The following is a 23,340-nucleotide window of genomic DNA, read 5'->3' on the forward strand; positions in this document are numbered from 1 at the left end:
GTAAAACAAATATGAAGCATTCCTCAGTGTTGCAATGACAATGTTTCTTCCCCCAGGGCACTCCACCAACTTTGTGGTGACTGTGATGCTGCCCTCCAGCCACCCCAGTGATTACTGGATCTCTAAAGGTTCAGCACTGCTGTGCCAACTCAATGACTAATACTGTTCAGATGCCACATTTCACATAATTCGCACTTAATTAATCTTTTTTCTGCTTCTCAGATTATTTATACTGTCAAATGGCTGTCTACATGTATGTAGGAAATAGGACAAATGAGCTGAATGGATATACGTGGATGTATTGCCATGTAATCAGTGTAAATCCCTGGTTTGTTGTCCAAATTATTTCATGAAAGAGGATAATCCACAAAGAAGCAAGTGAGCCAAGGTGATATAAAACTGTCATTACAGTGATTTATTATAATGAACCATGAAAATAGCCAACCAGTGCTGTGTCTGTGAGTCTCTCTCCTCCATACACGCACACACAAATAATAAAAAAAGACAAAATAGTCCATAGAAGATAAAATAAAAATAGTGCTACAGTCACAGAAACATTCAGCTTTGCCAAGAGGAGCGCTCGTATTTACAACCGATAGTCCAAAAAAAAAAAAAAAAAAAAAAAAAAGAGAAAATGGGGATGGGAGCGAATTGTACAAGCATAGAAAAGAAAAGAAGCAAATATTTACACCTGTTTCTGGAGGAAGCTGGAGTACCCACCTATACATTAAATTACACTTTCTACAAATAACCGTTGATATTGAAAAATAAACCGCTAACATCCAACAAATGAGACCCGACCGGATGCCTCAGTGCAGCACTCGATCCCCCACAACATAAGCCCACCCACTCCCCAATCACACCAACATACAAGGACAAAACACCTTAACACACACACACACACACACACACACACACACACTCGCTCTCAAGTGCAGACTCCTGGGGCAGTGAAGCTGTCGACCACAAAGATCTTTCTCGCCATCTCTGCAGCGGTGCACAGATATTTCTGTTACTTGGTGGAATAAAAAATAAGAATAATTCTGTATTTGTCTCTATACAAAAAAAAAAAAAAAGAAGCTTTTTCGTTCTTTTTCTCTTACCACCCTAATGAGCCGCTAGATAAAACAATTAAATGTTGCTGACAGACAGAAACGGGGGAGCGGGCAAGTAGAAAAGGGAGTGGGGGCTGGAATGTCCATCTATACCAAAAGTGCTGAGGGGAGGGGGGTGTGGTCTAGGCGAACAGAGCGAGGGGACGCTCCCCTGTTACACAAGGGGTGTTTATTATTCATTTATTTATTTGAAACGGTCAAATAAAGAATACACGAACAAAGACAGGTCTGAAGGGGACACGAGGGAGGGGCAGGGTTAGAACTCAGGGCTCGAGATTAAAAGATCCATCCGCCTTCCTTTTACACCGAGTCTCTACGGACTGTTTAAAGTTTCTTTTCTTTTTCTTAAAAAAGGTACCCTTTTCTCATTTGTCTTCTCTTCCTCTGTTTTTCTGTTGGCCGTTGTGTACAACTACATAGAAAATATGTACAGTCAGGGTCTTGTTATGGTACATGGGTGTGGTAGCCCCTCTCTTTGTGGGAGTCTCTGGGCTGGTGGGAAGTGGGCACTAGGGGCTTCGCGGTTCAGTCAGTGCCAACCTGTGCCCATATACCCTGCGGTGTGGAAGGGTGGCGGCGTGGCGGCGGGGGGCCGAACTCCGCTGCCAACCACGCTTACAGGAGTCTGTGATTGTGGGGTCTGTTGTGGGGGAGGGGGTGGGGGAGGAGGCAGCACAGTCTGTTGGTGAGGCGGGTAGGTGGCAGGGGGCACGGCGGGGTTACTGGGGCTAGTGGGATGCAGCAGAGCGTTTTGGAAGCCCCCTAGCGCCGGGAACGGGTGGGGTGTGGCAGAGGAAGGTGCTGGGGGTGGTGGAGGGGGCGGAGGAGGGGGCGGGCCTTGTTTGAGGGACAGCAGGGTGCTGCTGGGTGAAGGTTGGGTGGCCTGGCCCTGTGGTGGCGGGGGCGGGGGAGGAGGGGCGGAGCTGATCAGCAGCTGGTGCTGCTGGATTGGCTGGGGCTGCAGACTGACGTGCAGCAGGGTGGGGCCGGTCTGAGGGTGCGGGGGCGGAGGTGGTGGTGGGGGCGGAGCCGATGCACCCTGGTAATGCAGCGCATGGTGAGGCTGCAGGAGGGGCTGGGCCCCGGGCGGGAACGAGGATGCTACCGCAGGCTTGAACCCTTGGAAGGCGGCGGCAGGCGGGGTGGCCTGGGCTGCGAAGTAGGCGGCAGAGGCGGGTGGAGCTGGAGGTGGTGGAGGAGGTGGAGGTGGTGCACTCTGTGGGCTGCTGAACTGGGAGAAGGCGGCAGATGCCTGTGAAGCCTGCGCTTGGCTCGGTGGCTGGAAGGACCTCTGGCTGCGGTAGGGGGAGCCCTGGGGCTGCGGTTTGGGGGAGTGGAGGAGCGAAGGGCCCGGGTACTGGCCTTGTGGCCCTGGGGTCCCGCTGTGGATCCTGGTAGGTGTAAGGGAGACTGATTTGGAGCTGGGGGGCTTGGGGTTGGCCTGCTGGATGGACAGCTGCTGAGAAGAGCTGCGTGGTTGGACATCTGACTCTTCCTCCTTTAGTGAGCGAGTAGAAGACTGGGCAGTGCCACTGGGGCCAGGAGAACATGGCTGCAAAAGAGGAGACGGCAGAATTTCAAAACTGTTGGATGGTCAGTCTGCATTAATGTTTATTAATAAAAGATGAAGATGAAACTATTTACCAAAAAATACTGAAGTTAAGGTAAAAGGAGAAAGTTTATATAATTGAGTATTTATAATAAAATACTTATCAAACGTTGACACACCAACTCATTTATGGGTCTTTCTATTTGGTACGATGTTTACACATATACATGGTTATGTAGTAAACAAAAACTTTCATTGCTGTGATGGCAGCATTTCACACTCTTGAGGGTTCTCAAACAGTCACTCATTTTAATCATCTTATGAAGCTGCTTGATGATCATACAAAGAAGTCATGAAGGTCAAGAGATGTCAACTGAATCATGAAAGAAAAAAAAATCCTGTATTAGAATCTTCCATTATAGCCTCCGTCTTAGTCTCCAGTAGATGAGTCCAAACTTTTGATTGCTGGATACGTACACTCCCCCCAGTCCTCACAAAGCTGTAAAAACAAGTGTGTGTTTGTGCGATGTACCGTGTGTGTAGTGGGACTCTTGCAGATCTTTGGAGAGGTACAATCCCTCACAGGCGCAGCCTCGCTGGAGTCCGTGTCTGCGGCATCTGCAGCACAAACGTCACGTCAGTTCAGGAAGGAGTTTGCTAAATGTGATGCGTACGTGATGCGTGGGCAGCGGTTCTCTGTTTCCTGGGTTACCTGGGTCTTTGTCCTTGCGATGGTCACTTAGCAACAGGGCTCTGTGGTAACTGCGCTCTCTTGCCTGCTCCACTGATGTTGACGACATCCTTTTAGAAAGCAAAAAAAAAAAAAAGAATAATATAAGAGAAATGTTTTTTTAAAAAATACATTTTCTTAAGTCAAGCATAGTAGCCATAACAGAGGCGCTCTCACCACTGTCCATCCCCCCCTTCCCTCTCCCCCTGGGGCGGGCTTTCTCCCTCGTCACCAGGCGGAGGAGCAGACGGAGTCAGGCACGGCAGTGGCTCGGAAACAGTTTCCATGGTAACTGGGAATACATCCACAGGGGGCGCCGTGGCAACTGGGGAGCTGCATTCAACCTTGGAGCCGCTGCGTCGGGCCTCGCGCTGCCGCTTCCTGTACTCCAGCAGAGACACCTGGGAAAGTAACACCGCGTGATGCAAGGCTGGAATTAGTGACTGAGCCGCTGGTCAGGGCGGCAGACCATCACATTCTACAGAAACCTGAATTATTTCTATTTTGGGTTGACATAAAACAATATATTGTGATGTAAAGCTTCATCCATTACCTAAATAGTAAATGTCTGTACAATTGTTGTAGATAATTGTTCTATGGTTGTAGATAAAATAAAGATTCTGACCTTTTTCTTGGGCGGGGGGTTCTGTGCGGTGCCCCCTCCCTCGCCATTGTCTGCGCTGAGAGAGCGACTGAAGCCCACCTGCCCCCCCTCTTCTGCGCAGGTGAAAAAAGGCCCGCCCTCACTGAGAGTGTGAGACGGGGTGAGGTCCCGGAGGTTGGAGTTGACAGGGGAGAAGGACAGCGCCCCTCTGTCTGGGCTCTTCATCCAAGGAGCGTAGGTTGGTGCAGGGGTTCCCGGAGCTGACGACGGGGCGTCGCCACCCCCCTCGGGTCCCACTTCAGGACAGTCATCAGCCCCTGGCTCTTGGGTCTCGGGCTGAGGGCTCTGGGCACCTGAAGGCTGCTTCTGGTCTTGTGGGACTGCGTCTACAACGGTGGGCTTCACCGAGGGGGAGGAGGAGAGCAGCGATGGGGGGCGCTCCACCTGGGGTGGGGGGAGAACAGACCCACACTCTCTCACCAGCCCAGTGATTGCACTGAAAAGGTTCTGGCAGCACTGCTGACAAGAAACGTAGTTCCTTCAGCCTGGATTAAAGTGATGTGCAGGGTGCTCTCTGCAGTGGCATTAAAACCCCCCTCTCATATTTCACTGCTATTTTATAAATAAAATTGGTATTAGATTTCCCCACTTTATGTATGAATGCATGCCTGTGGCCAATGGTTCTCAGTAAAAAATAATTCAATAAAGAGTTGCGACGTGGCCTCACGCCTCTAAGGTTGTGAATTTGAATCCCGGATCAGACCTTGTGTGTGCAGTGTTCGCAGCTCTCCCCATGTTGGCAAGGGTTTCGCACAGGCTCTACGGTTTCCTCACGCTACCAAAAGGCATGTACCCAGTGTCCCAGCCCCGTGCCCAGTGTCCTGATTTGAGTAACTCCGCATTACGGATAGTGAGTGAGACTAATTAACAATTCAATAGGTGTATCTGAAGACATGACATCGTAAAGCACCCCTACTGAACGCCACTGTGGTGTGGTGTGCATAATGCAGATGTTCCTTCTAGAACTTACCTCCTGGGTACTGGGTCTGCGATTGCCTTCAGGTAAACCATCCATAGATGATTCGCTCTGCAGACGCAAGGACAGACATGCTTCAGAACATGCTACCACTCACAAAGTGCCTTCTGCATGATGAGTAGTGTCTTCACTGGCCTTACCTCCTGTGGCGCGCTGTAAGGTGTGAGAGAGCCCTGTGCTGGGAGTGGGCCCTGTGTGCTGTGTGTGGGGGTTGAGGGTGAGGGCTCCGCGCTCGGCTCCTCTGGACGGACGCAGGGTGGGGTGGCCAAGAGCAGAGGGGGCCCGGGTGTCTCAGATAAGTCGGCTCGAGTTGGTGTGGCACAAGGGGAACCATAAGGGGTCGAACTCTCAGACATGCAGGCGTCCAGGGGTGACAAACGCCTCTTCTTAAGAGGAGTGGGCAACTCTGAACCACAAAAGTCAAGGAAAAAAAATAAATCATTCTCTCTCTATATATATATATACACATAAATACGTACATGATCATCTATGTGTGTGTGTGTGTGTGTATATATATATATAAAAAATTCCAGAAATAAACTCCTGGTCACTTCCAAAACACACACACACCTGGTAAAGAGTAGCTGCCGTTGCAGGAAAGAGGTGTGTCTGAGTCTCCGTTGAGGGTGGGGCTAAGGGGTCGCTCATTGGGAAGGATGAGGGTGGGCTGGGAGGCCGGGCTGGTGGACCCCTCCTCCTCTAGAGCCTGCTTCAACCAGCGCTGTGGAGAAGCAGCAGGGTGCAGCGCTCAGCTTGGGATGCTACATTCTGGTACATGTAGGGGGGGGGGCGGTGCGGTTTCAGGGCGTCACGTACCTTTTTACAGGAGCCGGTGGTAGGAGGCGTGTCTGGCTGCTCCCGCGAGCGCCGCCGGCTGGTTGGTAGGCCCGGCGTGGTGGGGCTGCGCTGGGCCAGGAATGGCGAGGAGAAGCGCACGTAGTGCTTGGGCGTGCTGTACACGTGCGGGCTGCACGCCAGCCCTGGCAGGGAGTTCAGCTGTGTGGCCAGGACCTCCGGGTCGCTGCTGATGCGCAGAGGCCGCTCTGGGGGAGGCTCGGGGGTCCGTGCCGCTCCACGCTCCTGCTTCTCCCCAATCCACTCGCTTACCAAGTGCTGCTGACAGAAGGACCATTTCGCTCATTTAAATTCCACTCTGTACTGAAGATGTTACGGCATGTTGTGTACAATTTGTGGCTAAATTATGGTAAAATACTGGCTCCAATTTGAAGGGAGTTTAAATTCTTCAGGTGATCTTAATCTTTTTATTGAACCTTCAATAAACAAAAAAATTCCCCAAGCTTGCCAGCAGAAATTACAAACTGGATTCGAATCAGAAAATGCATCAGAGTTCATGGTTCTGGGGTCAGTCTCTGGGTTCTAGATCCCATAACAGCTTTTCAATATGCGTGTTCATGCAAAAGTGCAGAAGTTGAAGGCGCTTATGCAGGCAGTTTAGTAATGTCTACGGGCAGATCGGCAACGCTGCAGCCTTGAAGGAAAGTGGGGGGAATAGTTCCCAAGAGCCCTTTCAACACTCATTTTACTCGAGTGTGGATTAGTTCTGAGGATTTATCTGACAGCCTTAAGGCATTTTAAACCCACTAGGCAGTAATGATGTTGCCCTGAACTGACCTAGACCATGTCTGAGGTCTAACCTATCACACCCTAATAAGAGCGATGTTGTAGTATTATAGATTCTATGGCAATTGGGGCTTACCAATATATCAAATATATGAGATTCAAAGTCAACTAAATATTTGGGAAGATTTTTTTAATAAACCGATTTAGATTTTTGTTCCCATTATATTAGAGTGGTTACTGGAATTTTTGTGCCATTTACAAGTACCTTTTTGGTTTTGGGATACTTGTTTCCAGCCCGTGGCGTAGGCGCTGGAGAGCTGCTCTGAGGAGGACTGACGTCAGGCAGATGCTGTGGAATCATCTCTGGCTCAGGCGCCGCCGGGGCCTCTCCATCCTGGGCGTCGGCGGCCAGAGGCTCCAGCAGATCTCCGGGCGAACCAGGCGGCATGTCGGAGCAGGTGCTGACCGTCCGCGCGCGCCGCCGCTGCTGGCCAATGTGTGTGCGGCTACGGGAGAAGCTCTTCCTTTGTTTGGAGCGGCTGACCTTTGCTGCTGTTCCTGTGGGCTTCGCTCCGATCTCCTCCTTTACCACATCACACTGAGGCTGCAACACGATCCAGTATCAAAAGTCAGCATGAAGATAGGCAACAGGTCTTACAAACAGCTGGGTGTTGTTCACCTCTACTGAAATTTAGACGTCCTTATCCAGAGCGACTTACAATCAGGGACAGTCCCCCCTTGGAGCAACTTAGGGTTAAGTGTCTTGCTCAGGGATATGGTAGTAAGTGGGATTTGAACCTGGGTCTTCTGGTTCATAGGCGAGTGCGTTACCCACTAGGCTACTACCATATATTCCAGTCTGAAATGGTCATAATCATACAGGGAGTGCAGAATTATTAGGCAAATGAGTATTTTGTCCACATCATCCTCTTCATGCATGTTGTCTTACTCCAAGCTGTATAGGCTCGAAAGCCTACTACCAATTAAGCATATTAGGTGATGTGCATCTCTGTAATGAGAAGGGGTGTGGTCTAATGACATCAACACCCTATATCAGGTGTGCATAATTATTAGGCAACTTCCTTTCCTTTGGCAAAATGGATCAAAAGAAGGACTTGACAGGCTCAGAAAAGTCAAAAATAGTGAGATCTTGCAGAGGGATATCTTGCAAAGCTTCTGAAGCGTGATCATCGAACAATCAAGCGTTTCATTCAAAATAGTCAACAGGGTCGCAAGAAGCGTGTGGAAAAACCAAGGCGCAAAATAACTGCCCATGAACTGAGAAAAGTCAAGCGTGCAGCTGCCAAGATGCCACTTGCCACCAGTTTGGCCATATTTCAGAGCTGCAACATCACTGGAGTGCCCAAAAGCACAAGGTGTGCAATACTCAGAGACATGGCCAAGGTAAGAAAGGCTGAAAGACGACCACCACTGAACAAGACACACAAGCTGAAACGTCAAGACTGGACCAAGAAATCTCTCAAGACTGATTTTTCTAAGGTTTTATGGACTGATGAAATTAGAGTGAGTCTTGATGGGCCAGATGGATGGGCCCGTGGCTGGATTGGTAAAGGGCAGAGAGCTCCAGTCCGACTCAGACGCCAGCAAGGTGGAGGTGGAGTACTGGTTTGGGCTGGTATCATCAAAGATGAGCTTGTGGGGCCTTTTTGGGTTGAGGATGGAGTCAAGCTCAACTCCCAGTCCTACTGCCAGTTTCTGGAAGACCTTCTTCAAGCAGTGGTACAGGAAGAAGTCTGCATCCTTCAAGAAAAACACGATTTTCATGCAGGACAATGCTCCATCACACGCGTCCAAGTACTCCACAGCGTGGCTGGCAAGAAAGGGTATAAAAGAAGAAAAACTAATGACATGGCCTCCTTGTTCACCTGATCTGAACCCCATTGAGAACCTGTGGTCCATCATCAAATGAGAGATTTACAAGGAGGGAAAACAGTACACCTCTCTGAACAGTGTCTGGGAGGCTGTGGTTGCTGCAGCACGCAATGTTGATGGTGAACAGATCAAAACACTGACAGAATCCATGGATGGCAGGCTTTTGAGTGTCCTTGCCAAGAAAGGTGGCTATATTGGTCGCTGATTTGTTTTTGTTTTGTTTTTGAATGTCAGAAATGTATATTTGTGAATGTGGAGATGTTATATTGGTTTCACTGGTAAAGATAAATAATTTAAATGTGTATATATTTGTTTTTTGTTAAGTTGCCTAATAATTATGCACAGTAATAGTCACCTGCACACACAGATATCCCCCTAAAATAGCTAAAAATAAAAACAAACTAAAAACCACTTCCAAAAACATTCAGCTTTGATTATTATTCCTCAAAAATACAACTTGCCTAATAATTCTGCACTCCCTGTATTATTGAAATCATCTAATGATCTAATCATATTATTAATTTTTGTTTTTTTATTTGCTATTTTAGACTGATGCAGACAGGCCTATGCCACCTGTTCTAGCTGGCTTAGCAGTACGATTAAGCAGCTGGGGAAGCAGACTTGGGACCACCAAGTAGTCCCCACACATGGCTGCCCACTGCACCTTACATATATGGCATTTTTAAGACATTCAGTCAGTATTTACAGGGACAGTCCCCCAGGGTCTTGTTCAGGGACAAAATGGTAGTGAGTGGGGTTTCAACCTGTAAATTAGTGGTCTTCTGGTGTGTTGGCCACTAGGCTACTACCAATTCAAACGGCATCTATCGCTGATTTACTGTAGTGTTTTACCTGTAGTGCAGCAGGGGACTCTGCCTCAGGCGTAGCGGGAGGCTCCTCTTTGACTTCGCTACGACCCGACGGCTCTGCCTTAGTGCCAATGCGCTCCAGAGCCTGCTCCCTTCTCTTCTCCCTCTTCTCCATCCGGGCAAATGCCTGGAGGATGGCCTCCATCTTCCTCTCTTCTCGCGTCTACACATGGTAGGGGACAGGCAGAGAGAGAGGGCGAGGGAGAAATAGAGAGAGGCCGCAGAGTGAACAACCATCTCAGGACTGCAGGTGGGACACAGCCAAATTCTCAAGGAGGCAGAGCAGCACAGCGCAACGGTCTACAGAATAAGAATGGTGCCTTATATTTAGCACATAACAACAGGCATCTGGAGGAAAAAAAATACAGCTAATCAGAATGTGTGTATGTGTGTGTGTGTGTGTGTGTGTGTGTGTGTGTGTGTGTGCAGAAAAAGTGAAGATGTCCCTGCAGCTGGGCTAGTTCACACACATTTCATCAAGGAACTGAGGTGTAGAGGGACCTTCTAATGTGCTTTGGGGAGGAGAGGTGGGGACGGATGTCTATTTCAAAGCCTAGAAACTCATTCAGGACTCGCAAAATAGGGCGGAGTTTGTATGGACCCTTCATCACTGTGAGACACCCCCTCTCTTACTAATTCACAGTAACAGCATTCTTCTCTGCAACCTGTCTCATTATGGACCTCAAATACCAAACCTGCGCAGACTCAGCAAAAAAAAACAAAAAAAAAAAGTGTGTACAAGAGTGTCTGTGCTAGTTCTGGTATTCTTAATCTTTAACTGATCCCCGTAAGATAAATTAATTGTCCACTTTTTGGTTGGTGTCAATGGTTAATTTGGGTTTTTGAATATTATACCATCCCTAGACATTTTTATAGCACTGTTATATATATAGGGACTTTTATAGCACTTTTTTTATATAGGGACTTTTATAGCATATGTAAGGTTCTCAACTTTGTCTTGTTTTTAATCCTTCAAACTCCACAAATGAAATGCTTCTCCAAAGCATCTTAGCAAAAAAAAATTACATCTAAACACACACACTAATCTGCCGCCTCTCTGCTCTGGCATCAGCAGCGCCTGTCCCAACGCCAGAAACACAACTCAGCATTTTACACCTTATAGCACTTGGGGTGTTGGAGCTCACAGGGTCATTTCCTGAGTGAGTGAGTGTGTATATATATGCGTGTGTGTGTGTGTGTGTGTGTGTGCAACCAGAAACTGAGCTGGGACTGAGGGTAGAGTGTAATTAGCTGTGTGCTGGCTCTAAGTGAAACTCAGTTCCAAAAGTCCCGCCCGGTCCATCACGCCCTTTGCTGGCTGGCTAATGTGGGCCAATAGCTCCTAGGGGCCACACAAATCCTACAGTACCCAAGGGCCACTCAGACGTTTAAGCAAATGAAAAACGCAAAAGCACAAACAAATGAAAAAAAAAAAAAGACAAGAAGACAAGGCGGAAATCTCAAGAGGAGCCAGGCATGGGGATGAGGTGAGCAGAAGAGTAAAAAAGAAACAAATTAGGGCAGAGACAGATAAGAGGAGTGTGTGCTTGTGTGTGTGAGTGTAAAAGAAAGGAAGATGTGTGTGTGTGTGTGTGTTAGTGAAATAGGAAATGGGACTAGTGGCACTTTTTTTTAAGTAGGCCTTTTATTTATAAAGTGGTAAAGGTTTGCAGCGACAGTAGCGGTAGCTCAGGTGGGCGATGTGGGGAGGGGAGGAGGGCGGAGCATTGGGAGGGGGGGGGGTTGTATATCCCTTCACCAACATCACCAGCAGACACAAGACGAATAAGCTGGGAACCCTGGTTCCCTTAGCAACCGCTGCCCCAGAGCTTTGTAGCTTGGTTTCTTCTGCGGTTTGGGAAGGGGGTGGGTGGGGCAACTTACCATCTTCCTCCTCCTGTCAGCAATCTGCTCCTCTGATTCCATCTCTACTTCATTGCTAACGGAGGTTTTCTCTTCTAGATCCTCAATTAACTCAGGATCCTGTAAGAGGGGAGAGGGCCAATGGTTTATCCACCTACTGCTGGCAGTCTGACTACAGACTAGAAGAAGAGAGGGGGGTGTGGAGGAAAAAGGTAGAGTAAAGGGTGGGAGGGGCTTTAGGAAACACGGTGAGGGATTCCATTGAGATCTGGGGCCTGGAGGGGGCTGTGCTGTGCGTGTCTAGCTAGAGCTGCAGTGGTCTCTGATTCATTGTGTGCTTACACCACACCACCACTGGGGGCAGTGATTAGTGAGAGATGGGAATCAGGTGAAAAAAACAAGACTTATGGGTAAGGATACAGGAAGGGGGAGAAGGTACATGAGAGAATAAACGGATGGAGGTAGGAACAACCAAAAACAAGTGGAGTAGTACTTGGCTGGATACAGAATGGTGGATCTGGAGGTCACGTCTCAGGCCACACGCATCCTGCCGTACCTGGTTGTTCGAGATCGAGAGGCGGAGGGGCGAGAGCTTCCTCTGTTTGGCCTCGCCGAGGCCTTTGCCCTTGGCCCCGTCTCCATCAATCATCATGTTTTGGTTCTGCCCGCTTTCATCTCGGTCCCGAATGGGATCTTTGTCCTTGCGGCCACGCCGGCGCCGGGAGTCCACTCCCAGGTTCTCAGTGGGCTCCAGGTTGTGCTTTAAAACTGGACAGTCCTGGTTCCCCTTGACACACGCACAGTCCACTTTATATTTACTGCAGGAGTGGAAGAGGGAAAAAAGAATGAATCTTGCGATTTGATTACCACCATAATTCAATATATGGAGGAGCAAGGCTTGACAGGAAAGGGGAAGGCTAAAATATTTACGGAAAAAATGTTATTGTACATTCTGTACATTTATCTGTACATTCATTTATTATCTCGAGTACAAATGTCATTGTAGCGTGTTTGTTTTTACAGTGATATGTTGTGAGCAAATAATCTAACAACAGTACAAGGTAACAGGGTGGTAGTAGCCTAGTGGGTAACACACTCGCCTGTGAACTAGAAGACCCGGGTTCGAATCCCACTTACTACCATTGTGTCCCTGAGCAAGACACTTAACCCTATAGTTGCTCCAGGGAGACTGTCCCTGTAACTACCCTGTAAGTCGCTCTGGATAAGGGCGTCTAATAAATGCTGTAAATGTAAATGTAGACCAATTGCAAAATGCTTTTCAGATCATCTGATCTGATGAATACTATGAAAAGTGACATAAGCCATAAAGTGAATTTAGCCTACTTTGCCATCTTACGTAGACCGCAAGCTTGCTCACATTACTGTGCTTTATGCATGCTTTTAGTGCACCAAAACCATACCAGCATACCTGCTATGCAAAAATATAATGTCCCTATACGGGCTAGCAGGTCTATCGAAATGATATCAGTATGACCAGTTCTCCCGACATAAACAAAGCCATGGTACGGCTTCAAAAACCGTGCTGCACAAGACTTGATTTCATATTGTTGTTGATCCAGTGCAACACACAACCAGAATGTGCAGGACCGCGTGCTTGCTCACCAGCTGCCATAGTCGTAATCAAAGCCGATGGTGATTTCGCTTCCTTTGGAGATGGGCCGCAGAGAGTAGATGTAAAGGTGCAGCATGCCGTCCTCGATCACGTGCCGCACCTGACAGAAGCCAGGAGGACCGAGTCAGTAACGTCGCGGTGATCCAAACAGCGGAATCTGAATCAGAAACTCACCTCAGCGTTGGGCGTACAAGAGCGGCGAATGAAGCGCGCCTCGTTCCCAAAGCTCCGCGCGTCCACGCACATCTCCAGTCCGTCAAACTTAGAGTAGAACAAAACGAAGGGGTAGGGCCTGCAGAGAACGAGCAAGAAGAGCTTGACCACAATGTTCAGTTCCACATTTTATGTAGATTATTTTAATTTACTTTCATTATCTATTTTGCTTTATATATATATATATATATATATATATAGTTTAATGACCACAACACACACCTTTTAAAGAAGTAACCGTTTGCTTCAAACTGCTGTCGCAGCATGAACTTGCCCCTGTATTCAATGATGAGCGAATCAGCAGCCAGATCCCGCACCGCCTTCAAAATCCTCTTATTCTTCTGAACGTGACTCTGAAAATATTGACGGTGTTAAAGTCAGACAGTCAGTGTGCGTGATCGCGTTTGCGGCTCGCCACTCAGTTTAAAGGCTGCGCTTGATTTTTTAAATGCTATTTTTTGTCTTTTACCTCGACGGGAGGTTTGAAGGTCGTTGTGTGTGTATAAGCGAGTGCCTTGCCATCCCCAGCTTCTTTGACCCTCAGCAGGATCTGCACATCTTCACTGTACTGGTTACTGCTGGCCTCTTCATAACGCTCCATCCACAGCTTCATCTTACTCTCCCACAGAGATGGGGGATCCACAGGTTCCACCTCAGGGGCCGAACCCTGCCAACGCAAAAGAGATGTAAAAAAAAAAAACACACACACACACACACACACACACACACACAAAAAAAGCCCACTAAGGCACAATCTATACTAACCTTCACCCTAGAGGACTTCCTGGACCCCTCTCGAAATGCCTAATCAACAAGAACACATGGTTAAAACAGACAAATCTTAAGTATGACTGTATAATGGCGTCAACTGTAGGGTCATGACCGGTACCTTTTTGGCACGGGAGGGAGCTGCTGGAGGCTCTTTCTCTCCACTCCTCTTCCGTTTCTTGTCAGCCTGCTTGTTTCCCAGGCGACTGGTGGTCAGTGTCAGGCTGGACGGGGTGTGCTGAAATGTTGTGTATAGCTCCAGAGGGACTTCGTCCCCACTCTCTGTTGCACTTGTGTCGCCATCTAAAAGACCAACGTTTGACCTACATTAGCACATCATGTAAACAGACTGATAAAAACCCGGCCCCAACCCCTTCTAATGAAGCAGACTATGGCCTAACATTTGACTGGATTACTGGACACTTTCCTTCACTCCCAGAAGCAGCCAGCAGGGGGCAACATGCTAAAGGAAATCAGCCACATCTGTCGGCCATGTTGCCTGCTATAAAAAGGCCCTGATGTAAGTACTATCTATATCCAACCCTACCAAACCAGCATGTATATTCAGTCTGTGTAACTGGTGTGATATCATAAAGGGGCGCAGTGGACCTTATTTGGCTTTTATACACATTTCGTGAGGCAAGAGTCTAATCAGTATATCTCAAGGTGCTGAAAGGCACATCGAATGCTTAAAATATTAGAAGTAGTGTGGTGTTATAGAGTGTGTCATATCCTAAATTACACTAAACAAGCTTGTGTGTCCACTGAACAGCATGTGTGAAGAATTAAAGCATCATAATCAAATGAAATCATGCATAGACTGAGTGAGTGTTGCCAATTCTGCATATGTGCTTACTTTTACTCATTTCCATTTATGGCTCATACAGAGCCACTTAGTTTCAGTAGTTACGGGGACATGGAGCAACTCTGAATCTGTGACTTTGTGGTCTTCTGGTTCACAGGGGCCCGCTAGGATACTATTGATATGCAGAACTGAGCTGCCAGCATAGACCAGGCACAAACCAAATAACCACAGTGGAGTAACATCAGGAAACGCAACCACAAGAAAGATTGTGCAGATGAATGTGCTACGCAGCAAGCTTAACAGCACAGTGGCATCTGACGAGTACAGCCCAGAACACGCTGGATGAAGGCTGAAGCTGGTGGGGCGGTCACTCACCAGACATGTTCTCCCTCTTGCGGGTCTGCAGCACGATGGCCCGGTCTCTGTCCAGACTCCGCGGCTGGCAGCGCTCACACAGGTAGGTCTCAGGGATGTGCTGCCGGTCTATCCCCATGCAGTCTATGTGCTGCCACACGCTAGGGAGACAGGAGCGGGAGAAATGAGTCATATGACTTCTAATAAACCGAATTCTCCAAATTCATGCCGACCCAAAAGCCGTGGCGGGCTTTGTTTACACAGTAGGTGGCCCATCAGTCACAGCGTAGTGGACGTGTGTGCAGGCTGCTGCACGAGTAACAGTCACGGTTGTTTTGACGAACAGATAAGGCTGCTGGAAGCGTCATTTCCCAGGCTCGGATTTTTCTCCTCCCATGCTGCATCTCCTCATCCTCCTCTCACCTTTCAGATTTCTACCTAGTTTTATGGCTATTATTACTATTTTATGCCACCAATAACTATTTCTCCACGCCGGATTATTTATTTACTTATGGTTTATGGTCTGAGAAACGATGAGCGTTGCTCATCAGTTGACAATAAAGATATGGGTCACAATACTGTGGATACAGATACTGTTTTTTTTTTTTAAACCTACTGCATATTGTTTTTCTACATTATATGTAGAATTCCAAATCAGCAGATACAGGGACCGTTCCCCCGGAGCAACTCAGTGACAAGTCCCCCTTGAGCAAATCAGTGCTCAGGGACACACTGGTAGTAAGTGGGCTTTGAACCTGTGACTTTCACATGCGAGTGTCTTACCCACTAGGCTCCCACCACCCTTATGAATGTGGTTATGCGGTTTCAATCAGGACCCCCCCCCAGGAGAAAAGTTAACATTTGTGCAAGACTTCCTTATAGATGTGGAATATTTTCCAATATTGGGACATATGAGAATTAGGCACTAAAGGTTGTCCTTTCATCGCAGCGTGGGCACCGCCGTCCTCACTGACCTGCACTTGTCACAGCAGATCATGTACCCGTCGTCGTGGGTGAAGCCGCAGATGCAGCGGGTAATGTCCGCTCCGTAGCTGCCGTCCTCCGATGTGCTGAGGGTGGTCCCGCGTGACGCGTCGTCCTGCCCCACAAACAGCCCGTCGCCCGGCCGGATCACCACCGCCGGAGGGGGTGAGGCCGGCGGCGTGGGCGGGGGCCGTGCCCCATAATTGTGGTCCTGTTGGAAAGCATGAAGTTATCTATAGAATTCTGGCAGGCACAGCACACGGTGACTCAACGAAAGGTGTCTTCTGCTTTTTAACCATCACCCTTAGTGAGCAGTGGGCAGCCATGACAGGCGCCCGGGGAGCAGTGTGTGGGGACGGTGCTATGCTCAGTGGCACCTTGGCAGATCGGCAACCTTCTGATTACAGAAGGCCGCTTCCTTAACCCGCTAAGCCACCACTGCCCCGTGAGAAATTTTCAAAAGTGAGACACAAATGAGATTTTTATCGAACTGCAGGTGTTTGCAATACAAAAGTGAAAACCCGAGGACAGATTACATGAGAGAATGTGTGTGCGAGCGATAGTGATTGAGTGTGGTACTCACTGCGTAGGGCAGGCCGATGTAGCTGTGCGAATGGTGGGAACTGCTGCTACAGATCTGATGAGGGTAGCTGGACTTCTCCACCACCACAGGGCTCGCTTCTACAGATTCTGGTCTGCTGAACAGTGAGAGGGGGAAAAAAAAAAAAAGAATGTAAGGAACAGGTTTTACAACGATGATGTGATGACAGAAAAAAAAAAAAAAAAAAAAAAAAAAACAGACGCTGCTCTTCAGATCTCTGGTGTAAAAGTGCTTTTGTTGAGGAGGGGGTGACTTGAATGCTTTGCCATACAGAACTGATATTACAGAATAAGTGGCAACTGTACAAAACCCACGCAGAGTAACGGCTGCGTCCCCACACACCCACTCCCGCCACCACAGCTTTGTCCCGTCATTTCGTGAAGTGCACAGTATTGATAGGCAACTGTTTCTAATCTCGCAATAAAGGGCTCAACAAAGCGCTGCGTATCTGGAACTCTCAGCCCACCGAGCTGCAGCAGACAAACAGACGCTCACTTCCGTAACGTGTTCTACAGTCAGTCAAACTGGTAAATCCACTTTTCGTCTGGCGGGGGCAGGACAACAGGAGAAGGACGCGATTATGCAGCTCTACAAATCCACACAATCAGTAAAAGATTAGCAAAGAAAGGGGGGAAATTGCTGTTGGGAAGAGGAATACTGATAGAAGGGAGGATTCAGGATGACTAGCAGTTGAAAAACAATTTATAGTGTAATTTATTCTGAGATTTTTGGACAAGTATAAAAGAGACAGACACACACACACACAAAAATATGAGTGAGGCAGATCAAATCAAGATGCACAGACCAGAAGTGATTGCCATAGGGGGAACGTAGCACTGCAGTCAAACACCTTTTAGACAACTGTGAAAATTCATATTCACTTCTATAAATTGACAAATTTCTAGATAAATTTGTCTATTACCCTATGAAATATTATCGGTACATCTGATACTAAAAAGTGTATGTAAAGTGTATGTAAAGTGTCTACCAGAATTTCATTATATGAGGTCTGCAACAATTAAGACTTTTCTATTCCTAAACCTAGACATAATATTTGTTTTCGTTAAATTATTAAAATAAAGTTCACACTTTTTTGGGGTCTCCACTTTTACTCCACATTTCAAGTCATCACATTCTTTGAGAGGCCATTTGGTCCCCACTAAATTATGAATACCACACACACACACACACACACACACACACACACACACACACACACACACACACACCTTTTTAACAGCCGCGGGAGGCAAAGGAGGAACTGCAGAGCAATTATCTACAACTCCACAGCACGCTTCCTATCACTCCAACACTCACATGCTGAGGCCAGACGATATTATGGTTTTAAATACTGTCCAGTGATTATCGCCATCCATGCAAATTTTTAGCACACTTCACACTTTATTCATGTTATAATGAACTGTTCCGGTGGGCTTTTTTAAAGGCAATTTTAAGCAAGACGAGTCAGTAGTTTATCTTTACATTGGCCAAATGATCCAAATAGTAATAGTAAAAAAAGCATCTGCAATTCATACTCGTTTTTTTACATACAAACTCACATAACATTGAAACTGTATCTGCTTCAAGGTCACATAGTTAAGACCCCCTCTCCACACCAAATCCCAGAGATTGCCCATCAAATTGCACAGAGTGCCGCACACACACACACACACACACACACACACAACCTCTCAGTGCCAGAAGACCATGTTCGCTGGCGCAGGATCACACCGGGTTCGTGTGCATGTGCCTCATTGACAGACGCTCACAAACGGCGCACTGACAACGGCAAGAAAAATGGTCACTCTGCTGGCCACGAGGACACGACGAGCCTGAGCATGTTCTTAACAAACACATGGACACACACTCAAAACAGGAAGACCTGCTGCGGCAACCGACTAGAACCTGAACAATGCTATAAAGCCACTTCCACTCCTCTCTCTCTCTCTCGCACGTGTGTGTGTGTGTGTGTGTGTGTGTGTTAATGAGAGTGAATTTCATACCTTGCCAGACCTTCTCCCCTACCTCGTGGTGCTGCTTTAACTACACTTCCTGAGACGGTTGGCGCTCTCGGGCGGCACGATAAAGTGAAAGCAAGAGTGTGAGAACTGCCTCAGGGGCGGGCCCATGGCAAGGTGTGCACACGCGTACACACACACACACACACACACACACACACACGTACACACCCAGCTTGCCACTGAAAAAGGACAAATGGGTGAAGGAATGTTGAAACGTCTGCTGGGTAAAATACAACACCTGGCCTACTGACGAATGATTAAACAGGTAGCAAGGGGACTTCCAGGCCGGGCCGACCAATCAGCAACCATCTTGCTTTTCCTCAACGTTATGCTTATCTTAGCGCAGTTTAATAATGATAAACAGAGCAAAGGGACTTGACCCAGAGTCCCACTCAGGGTTGCCAGGCTTGAGAAGGCTACAGGATCACTGATTCACTGTAAAACTTGTCAGTGTTGTTACACTACTCAAATGATCAGCAACAAGGGCCTCACACACTACACAATCTTTCACCCTCGACTGTTCCGCTGGGAAATGAGGGTGATAGTAGCACACGCCTTTGAACCCGAAGACCCGGGTTCAAATCCCACTTACTACCATTGTGTCCCTACTGATTGTAAGTAACTCAGGATAAGGGCGTCTGATAAATGCTGTAAATGAAACGAGGGTGAGTCTCTAGCGAGACATCACTTTTAATGGATGACAAAAAAAAAAAATCACTTAACAAGGAAGCAAAAAAAAAAAAAAAAAATGTTCAACCTATTAATTTGTCTAAAGCACAAGATATCACCTTCATGTCACCTAACATTGCAGTATTCCCATCACACACAGCACAAGGAAGACAGAAGAGACGGATTCACTCTAAACGGGCTGGAGAGAAGGTGGGAGAGGGTGACTTCTGTCACACAGAAGGGTTCTGACAGCGCAGAGATGAAGGTATGACAGGAGCTGGCCACAGATCGGATTAAACGGGCGAGTGCAGCTCTGCATTGTCTCAGAGGCGAGGGCACTCGATGACGGCTCTATTCAGGCCCACTGGCACTTCACCTGCTGCAGAGATACCCAAGCATACAAGCAGAAACAACCACGCCTCAGAATGTGTGTGTGTGTGTGTGTGTGTGTGTGTGGCTGTGCGAGTAGGCTGCACGTTTCCCTCTACACAAGAGGATGTGCAACTGCTGTGGCTAAAAAGAACGGGCAACTAAATGTTCATATAAAGACGGACAGAACATTGACAGACACACAGCAAGGCACAGACACAGACAGACTGAGGAAAGAGCAAAGACCAGGGGGACAGGGACTAAAACACAGCAGAGCACAGGCTCTTAGGCCGCCTAACCCGCCCCGAGGGGCCAGCTGTCACTCAGCCTGCGCCATAGAAACAGGCCCTGCGCACTGCAGAAGGGAGGGCCGGCCAGACAGGTTCCCGTAGCAACGCAAGCTGTCAAGGCAACAGCCCGGAGAGGCTACGGATTTAAAGGGACACACACACCCCAACTTTTGGGAAACGGCAGTCTTTCCGCCGTTAGGCTACCAAGGGCAACACTTCACCCGGCACCTGATCTGGAATCAGGCCGTCGGGAGAATTTATTATGTATACCTTCATTCTTACAGGCTGTGCGAATCATGTGACTGATTTGCTCATTGGCATGGACGTGAAGGGCCATGAAATATCAACTGTGTGACCTGAGGAGGAGCATCAGAGCGAGGGACGCATGTGTGAACCGGAGAGCATGTGGGGAAGAGAAAGAGAAGAACTCACTCGGAGCCTGCAGCCATGTCCAGGTATGAGGTGTCAGCCGTGTCCACCCCAGCTGGCACGACTATGCTCATGACGTTCTCTGCTGAGAAATTCTTGTCCTACTGAGTCCAGAGCATAGGTATCCAAAACACTGAGGCATGCCAGCTGCAGCAGTCATTGCAGACATCTAAGTGCATCCACGAGGCCTGAAAAAAAAGAGACAGAGAGAGGGAGGGGAGAGAAAGAGAGAGAGAAATTGGGTAAGAATGAGCATTAAATAAAAAAAATAATAAAAACACGCCAATGAGTCAACGGGTCAAAATGTTGCATCAATCTGCGGGAAAGTCCACTGTACTGAACAAGACGGCTACTCCGAATCTAGAAATGGTTTCAAACAGGAAGTGAGTCTTTTTCTCCCTGAGCACTCATGGTTCATGGTTGAATTAAAAAAAAAATAAAAATCCTGGGCTGGGGGAGAACTGTGGCTCGGCGCGTGGAGGCGGGGCTGGGGGAGAACGGGCCAAATTTCCCCCTCCCCTGGTAAAGAGCTTTCGGCCCCCAGATATCGCAGAGGGAGAGCAGCTGCTGGAAGGTGAAACCCGGATTAACAAACTGCGCAAACGCCACAATCCCGCCCTCCCAGCCTGACCGCGCCCCCTCTGCAGCGCCACAAGGGGGAGCTGCAGAACGGTCTGGTGCATTCATGAACGTGCAAGCAGGAGTCGACGGAGAGGGGAAGGAGGGGTGAGAGGGAAATGCTCAGATTGCACCCGTCTAACATTCAACTCACCAAATACGAACCCTGCACGTTAAAAACACACAATGTGTCGAATTTGGGGCACTGAAGGGTTGTGGGCTCAAATCCCGAATCTTCAAGGTGCCACTGAGGTCCCCTTGATCTAGGCACCGTCCCCACACGCTGCTCCCCGTGCGTCTTTCATGGCTGCCCACTTCTCACTAAGGGTCACAGGTTAAATGCAGAGGACAATATTCATTGTGTGAAATTGTGCTGTGTATCTAAATGATAAAACCAATCACTTTCTATCTTTTTTTCACATAAAAATATAGTAGTCATGTATCATTGAGGACGAACTGACAGACACGCCAATCAGATTAGATGCAGAAAGCTTTATGGTAAAAAAAAAAAAAAAAAAAAACACACACAAGTGGCAATGGGAGTGTTATAATAGGCATGCATGTTCTCTAGATTTTGTGTGGAGAGAGTGCGCATGTGTGTGTGTGTGTGTGTGTGTGTGTAAAGCATTCCTGAAACAACAAATGCTGCTGATCGTGTGTGGGGTTTAAAAAGAGCGACAGGTGTGAAGACAACAGACTCTAGGTCGCACCATAAAAAGATGAGCACATTACCACACATACGATTCCACACATCTTCCCTGGTTCTCACATCGGATTCACCTGTATAGGTGAATGAACACACACACACGCACACACACACACACACACACACACACACACACCTGCAGTGTCACTCTAGGAACTGCATATTTCATCTGATGCCGAAGCTGCTGTCTGCACACGCCGCCTCTACCAGGCAATGATTGATTTGGGCATAAAGGCCTCCATCCAAATGCAGAAAAAAGGAGGTAGAGAGGGAAGAAAAACAGCGAACAGTAGGAAGAGAACGAATCCAGGGAACAGGGGAAGTGAAGGACGTTCAAAAAGGAAGGGGGGGGGCACTAGACATGAAAGGGGTGTGCAGGAGAAACAAAAAGGCTGCGGCCCCAAAAAGCGAGAGACTGAAGGAGACAACAGGCTATCTGGGGGAATTAATTGGGGTGTGTTGCCATATATGTGTGTGTGTGTGTGTGTTCTTTCAGAGGAGACACCACAGTGCTGAACAATAGCATACTTCCCCACTGCCCCGCGTCTCATCAACAGCAGTGGGCTTCGCGTAAGGACACAGCGAAGCAGAGCGCCTGACAGGGCGGCCGCGGCGAGGAGGGACGCGTGTTCGGGGCAGAGCGCGCGCGCTGGCTTCTTCGGCGAGGGAATCCTGCTGTCACGGTTAAAAAATGCACGCAGGCGCCCTCGTCCCTCCGTCTGATAACCGCTCCGCACCGCCCCGCCCTCCCCTCACTTGCTCCTTCCCAACCCTAACACAAGGAAGGGAAGGAAAGGGGGGGGGGGGGGGGTGAACTCACACACACACACACACACACACAGAGCATTCCTGGTTAAACGCAACAGCACTCCAACAACCTCGGCTCCGCCCACTTCCTTTAGCAGTGTGGTCAGTCAACCAGCAGAGGAACATTGGACCAAAAATTGTACACCCCTCCCTCCCTCCCTCCCTCCCTTCTCTACTCCGTGTCTCCCACCGCCCCTCCTTCCCTCGGAGGGCACGGAAGGAAAGGGGAGCGCCGCAGATACGGAGCCTAATAAAAAAAAGGAGGCAGACAGAGGCCGTTCAAAAGCACCTCTAATACGTTGCACCAGTGCGAGAGGCAGACGAGTGGTGGGGATGGGGTAGGAAAATAGTCTGCTTTAATAAAAAATTTATTTAAATTAAAAAAACATTAAATTAGCTGCCTTGTTTGAAAGCACATGATTTTAATTTAAACCATGTAAACTGGTAAAGATGCAGTGATCAACGGGAGAAAGAGGGGGAACATTTTTAATAAATGAAAAAGATGGTGGACGCAGGCACGCACTCTCATTATTCTGCACAGGCACAGCAGAGGACAGCAGCGCCGAGGTGGTCCTTCCTCCCTCCCTGTCCACACATCGCTGTGAGGAGGATAAGAAGAGAGCGGGGATGGGGAGAGAGAGAGAGAGATGGGGACAGAGCGGGATTCCAGCAGAAGCTCTGCCTCCCGGTGTCGCGTTGATGTGACTTCACACCACTCGCGCAGGCTGAGTCATCCAGGCGTGTGTGTGTGTGTGTGTGCATGCAGGAGCGAGTGAGCAAGCATCCACACACACACACACACAGACTCCCACACTCAAACACACAGTAAGAAC

General features: G+C 48.3%; 2 protein-coding genes across 13 annotated transcripts in view; one reads left to right on the plus strand and one right to left on the minus strand.

Annotated features, from left to right (window-relative positions):
• Positions 1–447, plus strand: part of dnah6 (dynein, axonemal, heavy chain 6) — a 33,347-nt gene extending 32,900 nt beyond the window's left edge. For all 3 annotated transcript variants that reach the window (XM_028954812.1, XM_028954814.1, XM_028954813.1), the window contains one exon: positions 57–447. In XM_028954812.1, coding sequence (XP_028810645.1) covers positions 57–160 — 104 coding nt within the window. In that variant the 3' untranslated portion in view covers positions 161–447. The remainder of the gene's footprint in view (positions 1–56) is intronic.
• Positions 390–23,340, minus strand: part of kmt2e (lysine (K)-specific methyltransferase 2E) — a 29,650-nt gene continuing 6,699 nt past the window's right edge. For 3 of the 10 annotated variants that reach the window (XM_028954819.1, XM_028954817.1, XM_028954816.1), the window contains 24 exons: positions 21,149–21,315; positions 20,380–20,564; positions 16,581–16,695; positions 15,988–16,208; positions 15,035–15,174; positions 13,976–14,157; positions 13,852–13,890; positions 13,556–13,753; positions 13,309–13,439; positions 13,048–13,165; positions 12,864–12,973; positions 11,797–12,058; positions 11,262–11,360; positions 9,361–9,540; positions 6,881–7,219; positions 5,851–6,150; positions 5,605–5,755; positions 5,175–5,440; positions 5,029–5,085; positions 4,020–4,442; positions 3,572–3,795; positions 3,377–3,465; positions 3,197–3,282; positions 390–2,667 (listed from right to left, as the gene is read on the minus strand). In XM_028954819.1, the coding sequence (XP_028810652.1) occupies positions 1,645–2,667; positions 3,197–3,282; positions 3,377–3,465; positions 3,572–3,795; positions 4,020–4,442; positions 5,029–5,085; positions 5,175–5,440; positions 5,605–5,755; positions 5,851–6,150; positions 6,881–7,219; positions 9,361–9,540; positions 11,262–11,360; positions 11,797–12,058; positions 12,864–12,973; positions 13,048–13,165; positions 13,309–13,439; positions 13,556–13,753; positions 13,852–13,890; positions 13,976–14,157; positions 15,035–15,174; positions 15,988–16,208; positions 16,581–16,695; positions 20,380–20,450 (4,824 nt within the window). In that variant the 5' untranslated portion in view covers positions 20,451–20,564; positions 21,149–21,315 and the 3' untranslated portion in view covers positions 390–1,644. Of the gene's footprint in view, positions 2,668–3,196; positions 3,283–3,376; positions 3,466–3,571; positions 3,796–4,019; positions 4,443–5,028; positions 5,086–5,174; positions 5,441–5,604; positions 5,756–5,850; positions 6,151–6,880; positions 7,220–9,360; positions 9,541–11,261; positions 11,361–11,796; positions 12,059–12,863; positions 12,974–13,047; positions 13,166–13,308; positions 13,440–13,555; positions 13,754–13,851; positions 13,891–13,975; positions 14,158–15,034; positions 15,175–15,987; positions 16,209–16,580; positions 16,696–20,379; positions 20,565–21,148; positions 21,316–21,836; positions 22,473–23,340 lie in introns of those variants that run through there. The other 7 variants (XM_028954821.1, XM_028954820.1, XM_028954824.1 and 4 more) reach the window with 6 other exon arrangements.

Source organism: Denticeps clupeoides, chromosome 15 (assembly GCF_900700375.1).
Source record: "Denticeps clupeoides chromosome 15, fDenClu1.1, whole genome shotgun sequence".
Taxonomy (NCBI): Eukaryota; Metazoa; Chordata; class Actinopteri; order Clupeiformes; family Denticipitidae; genus Denticeps; species Denticeps clupeoides.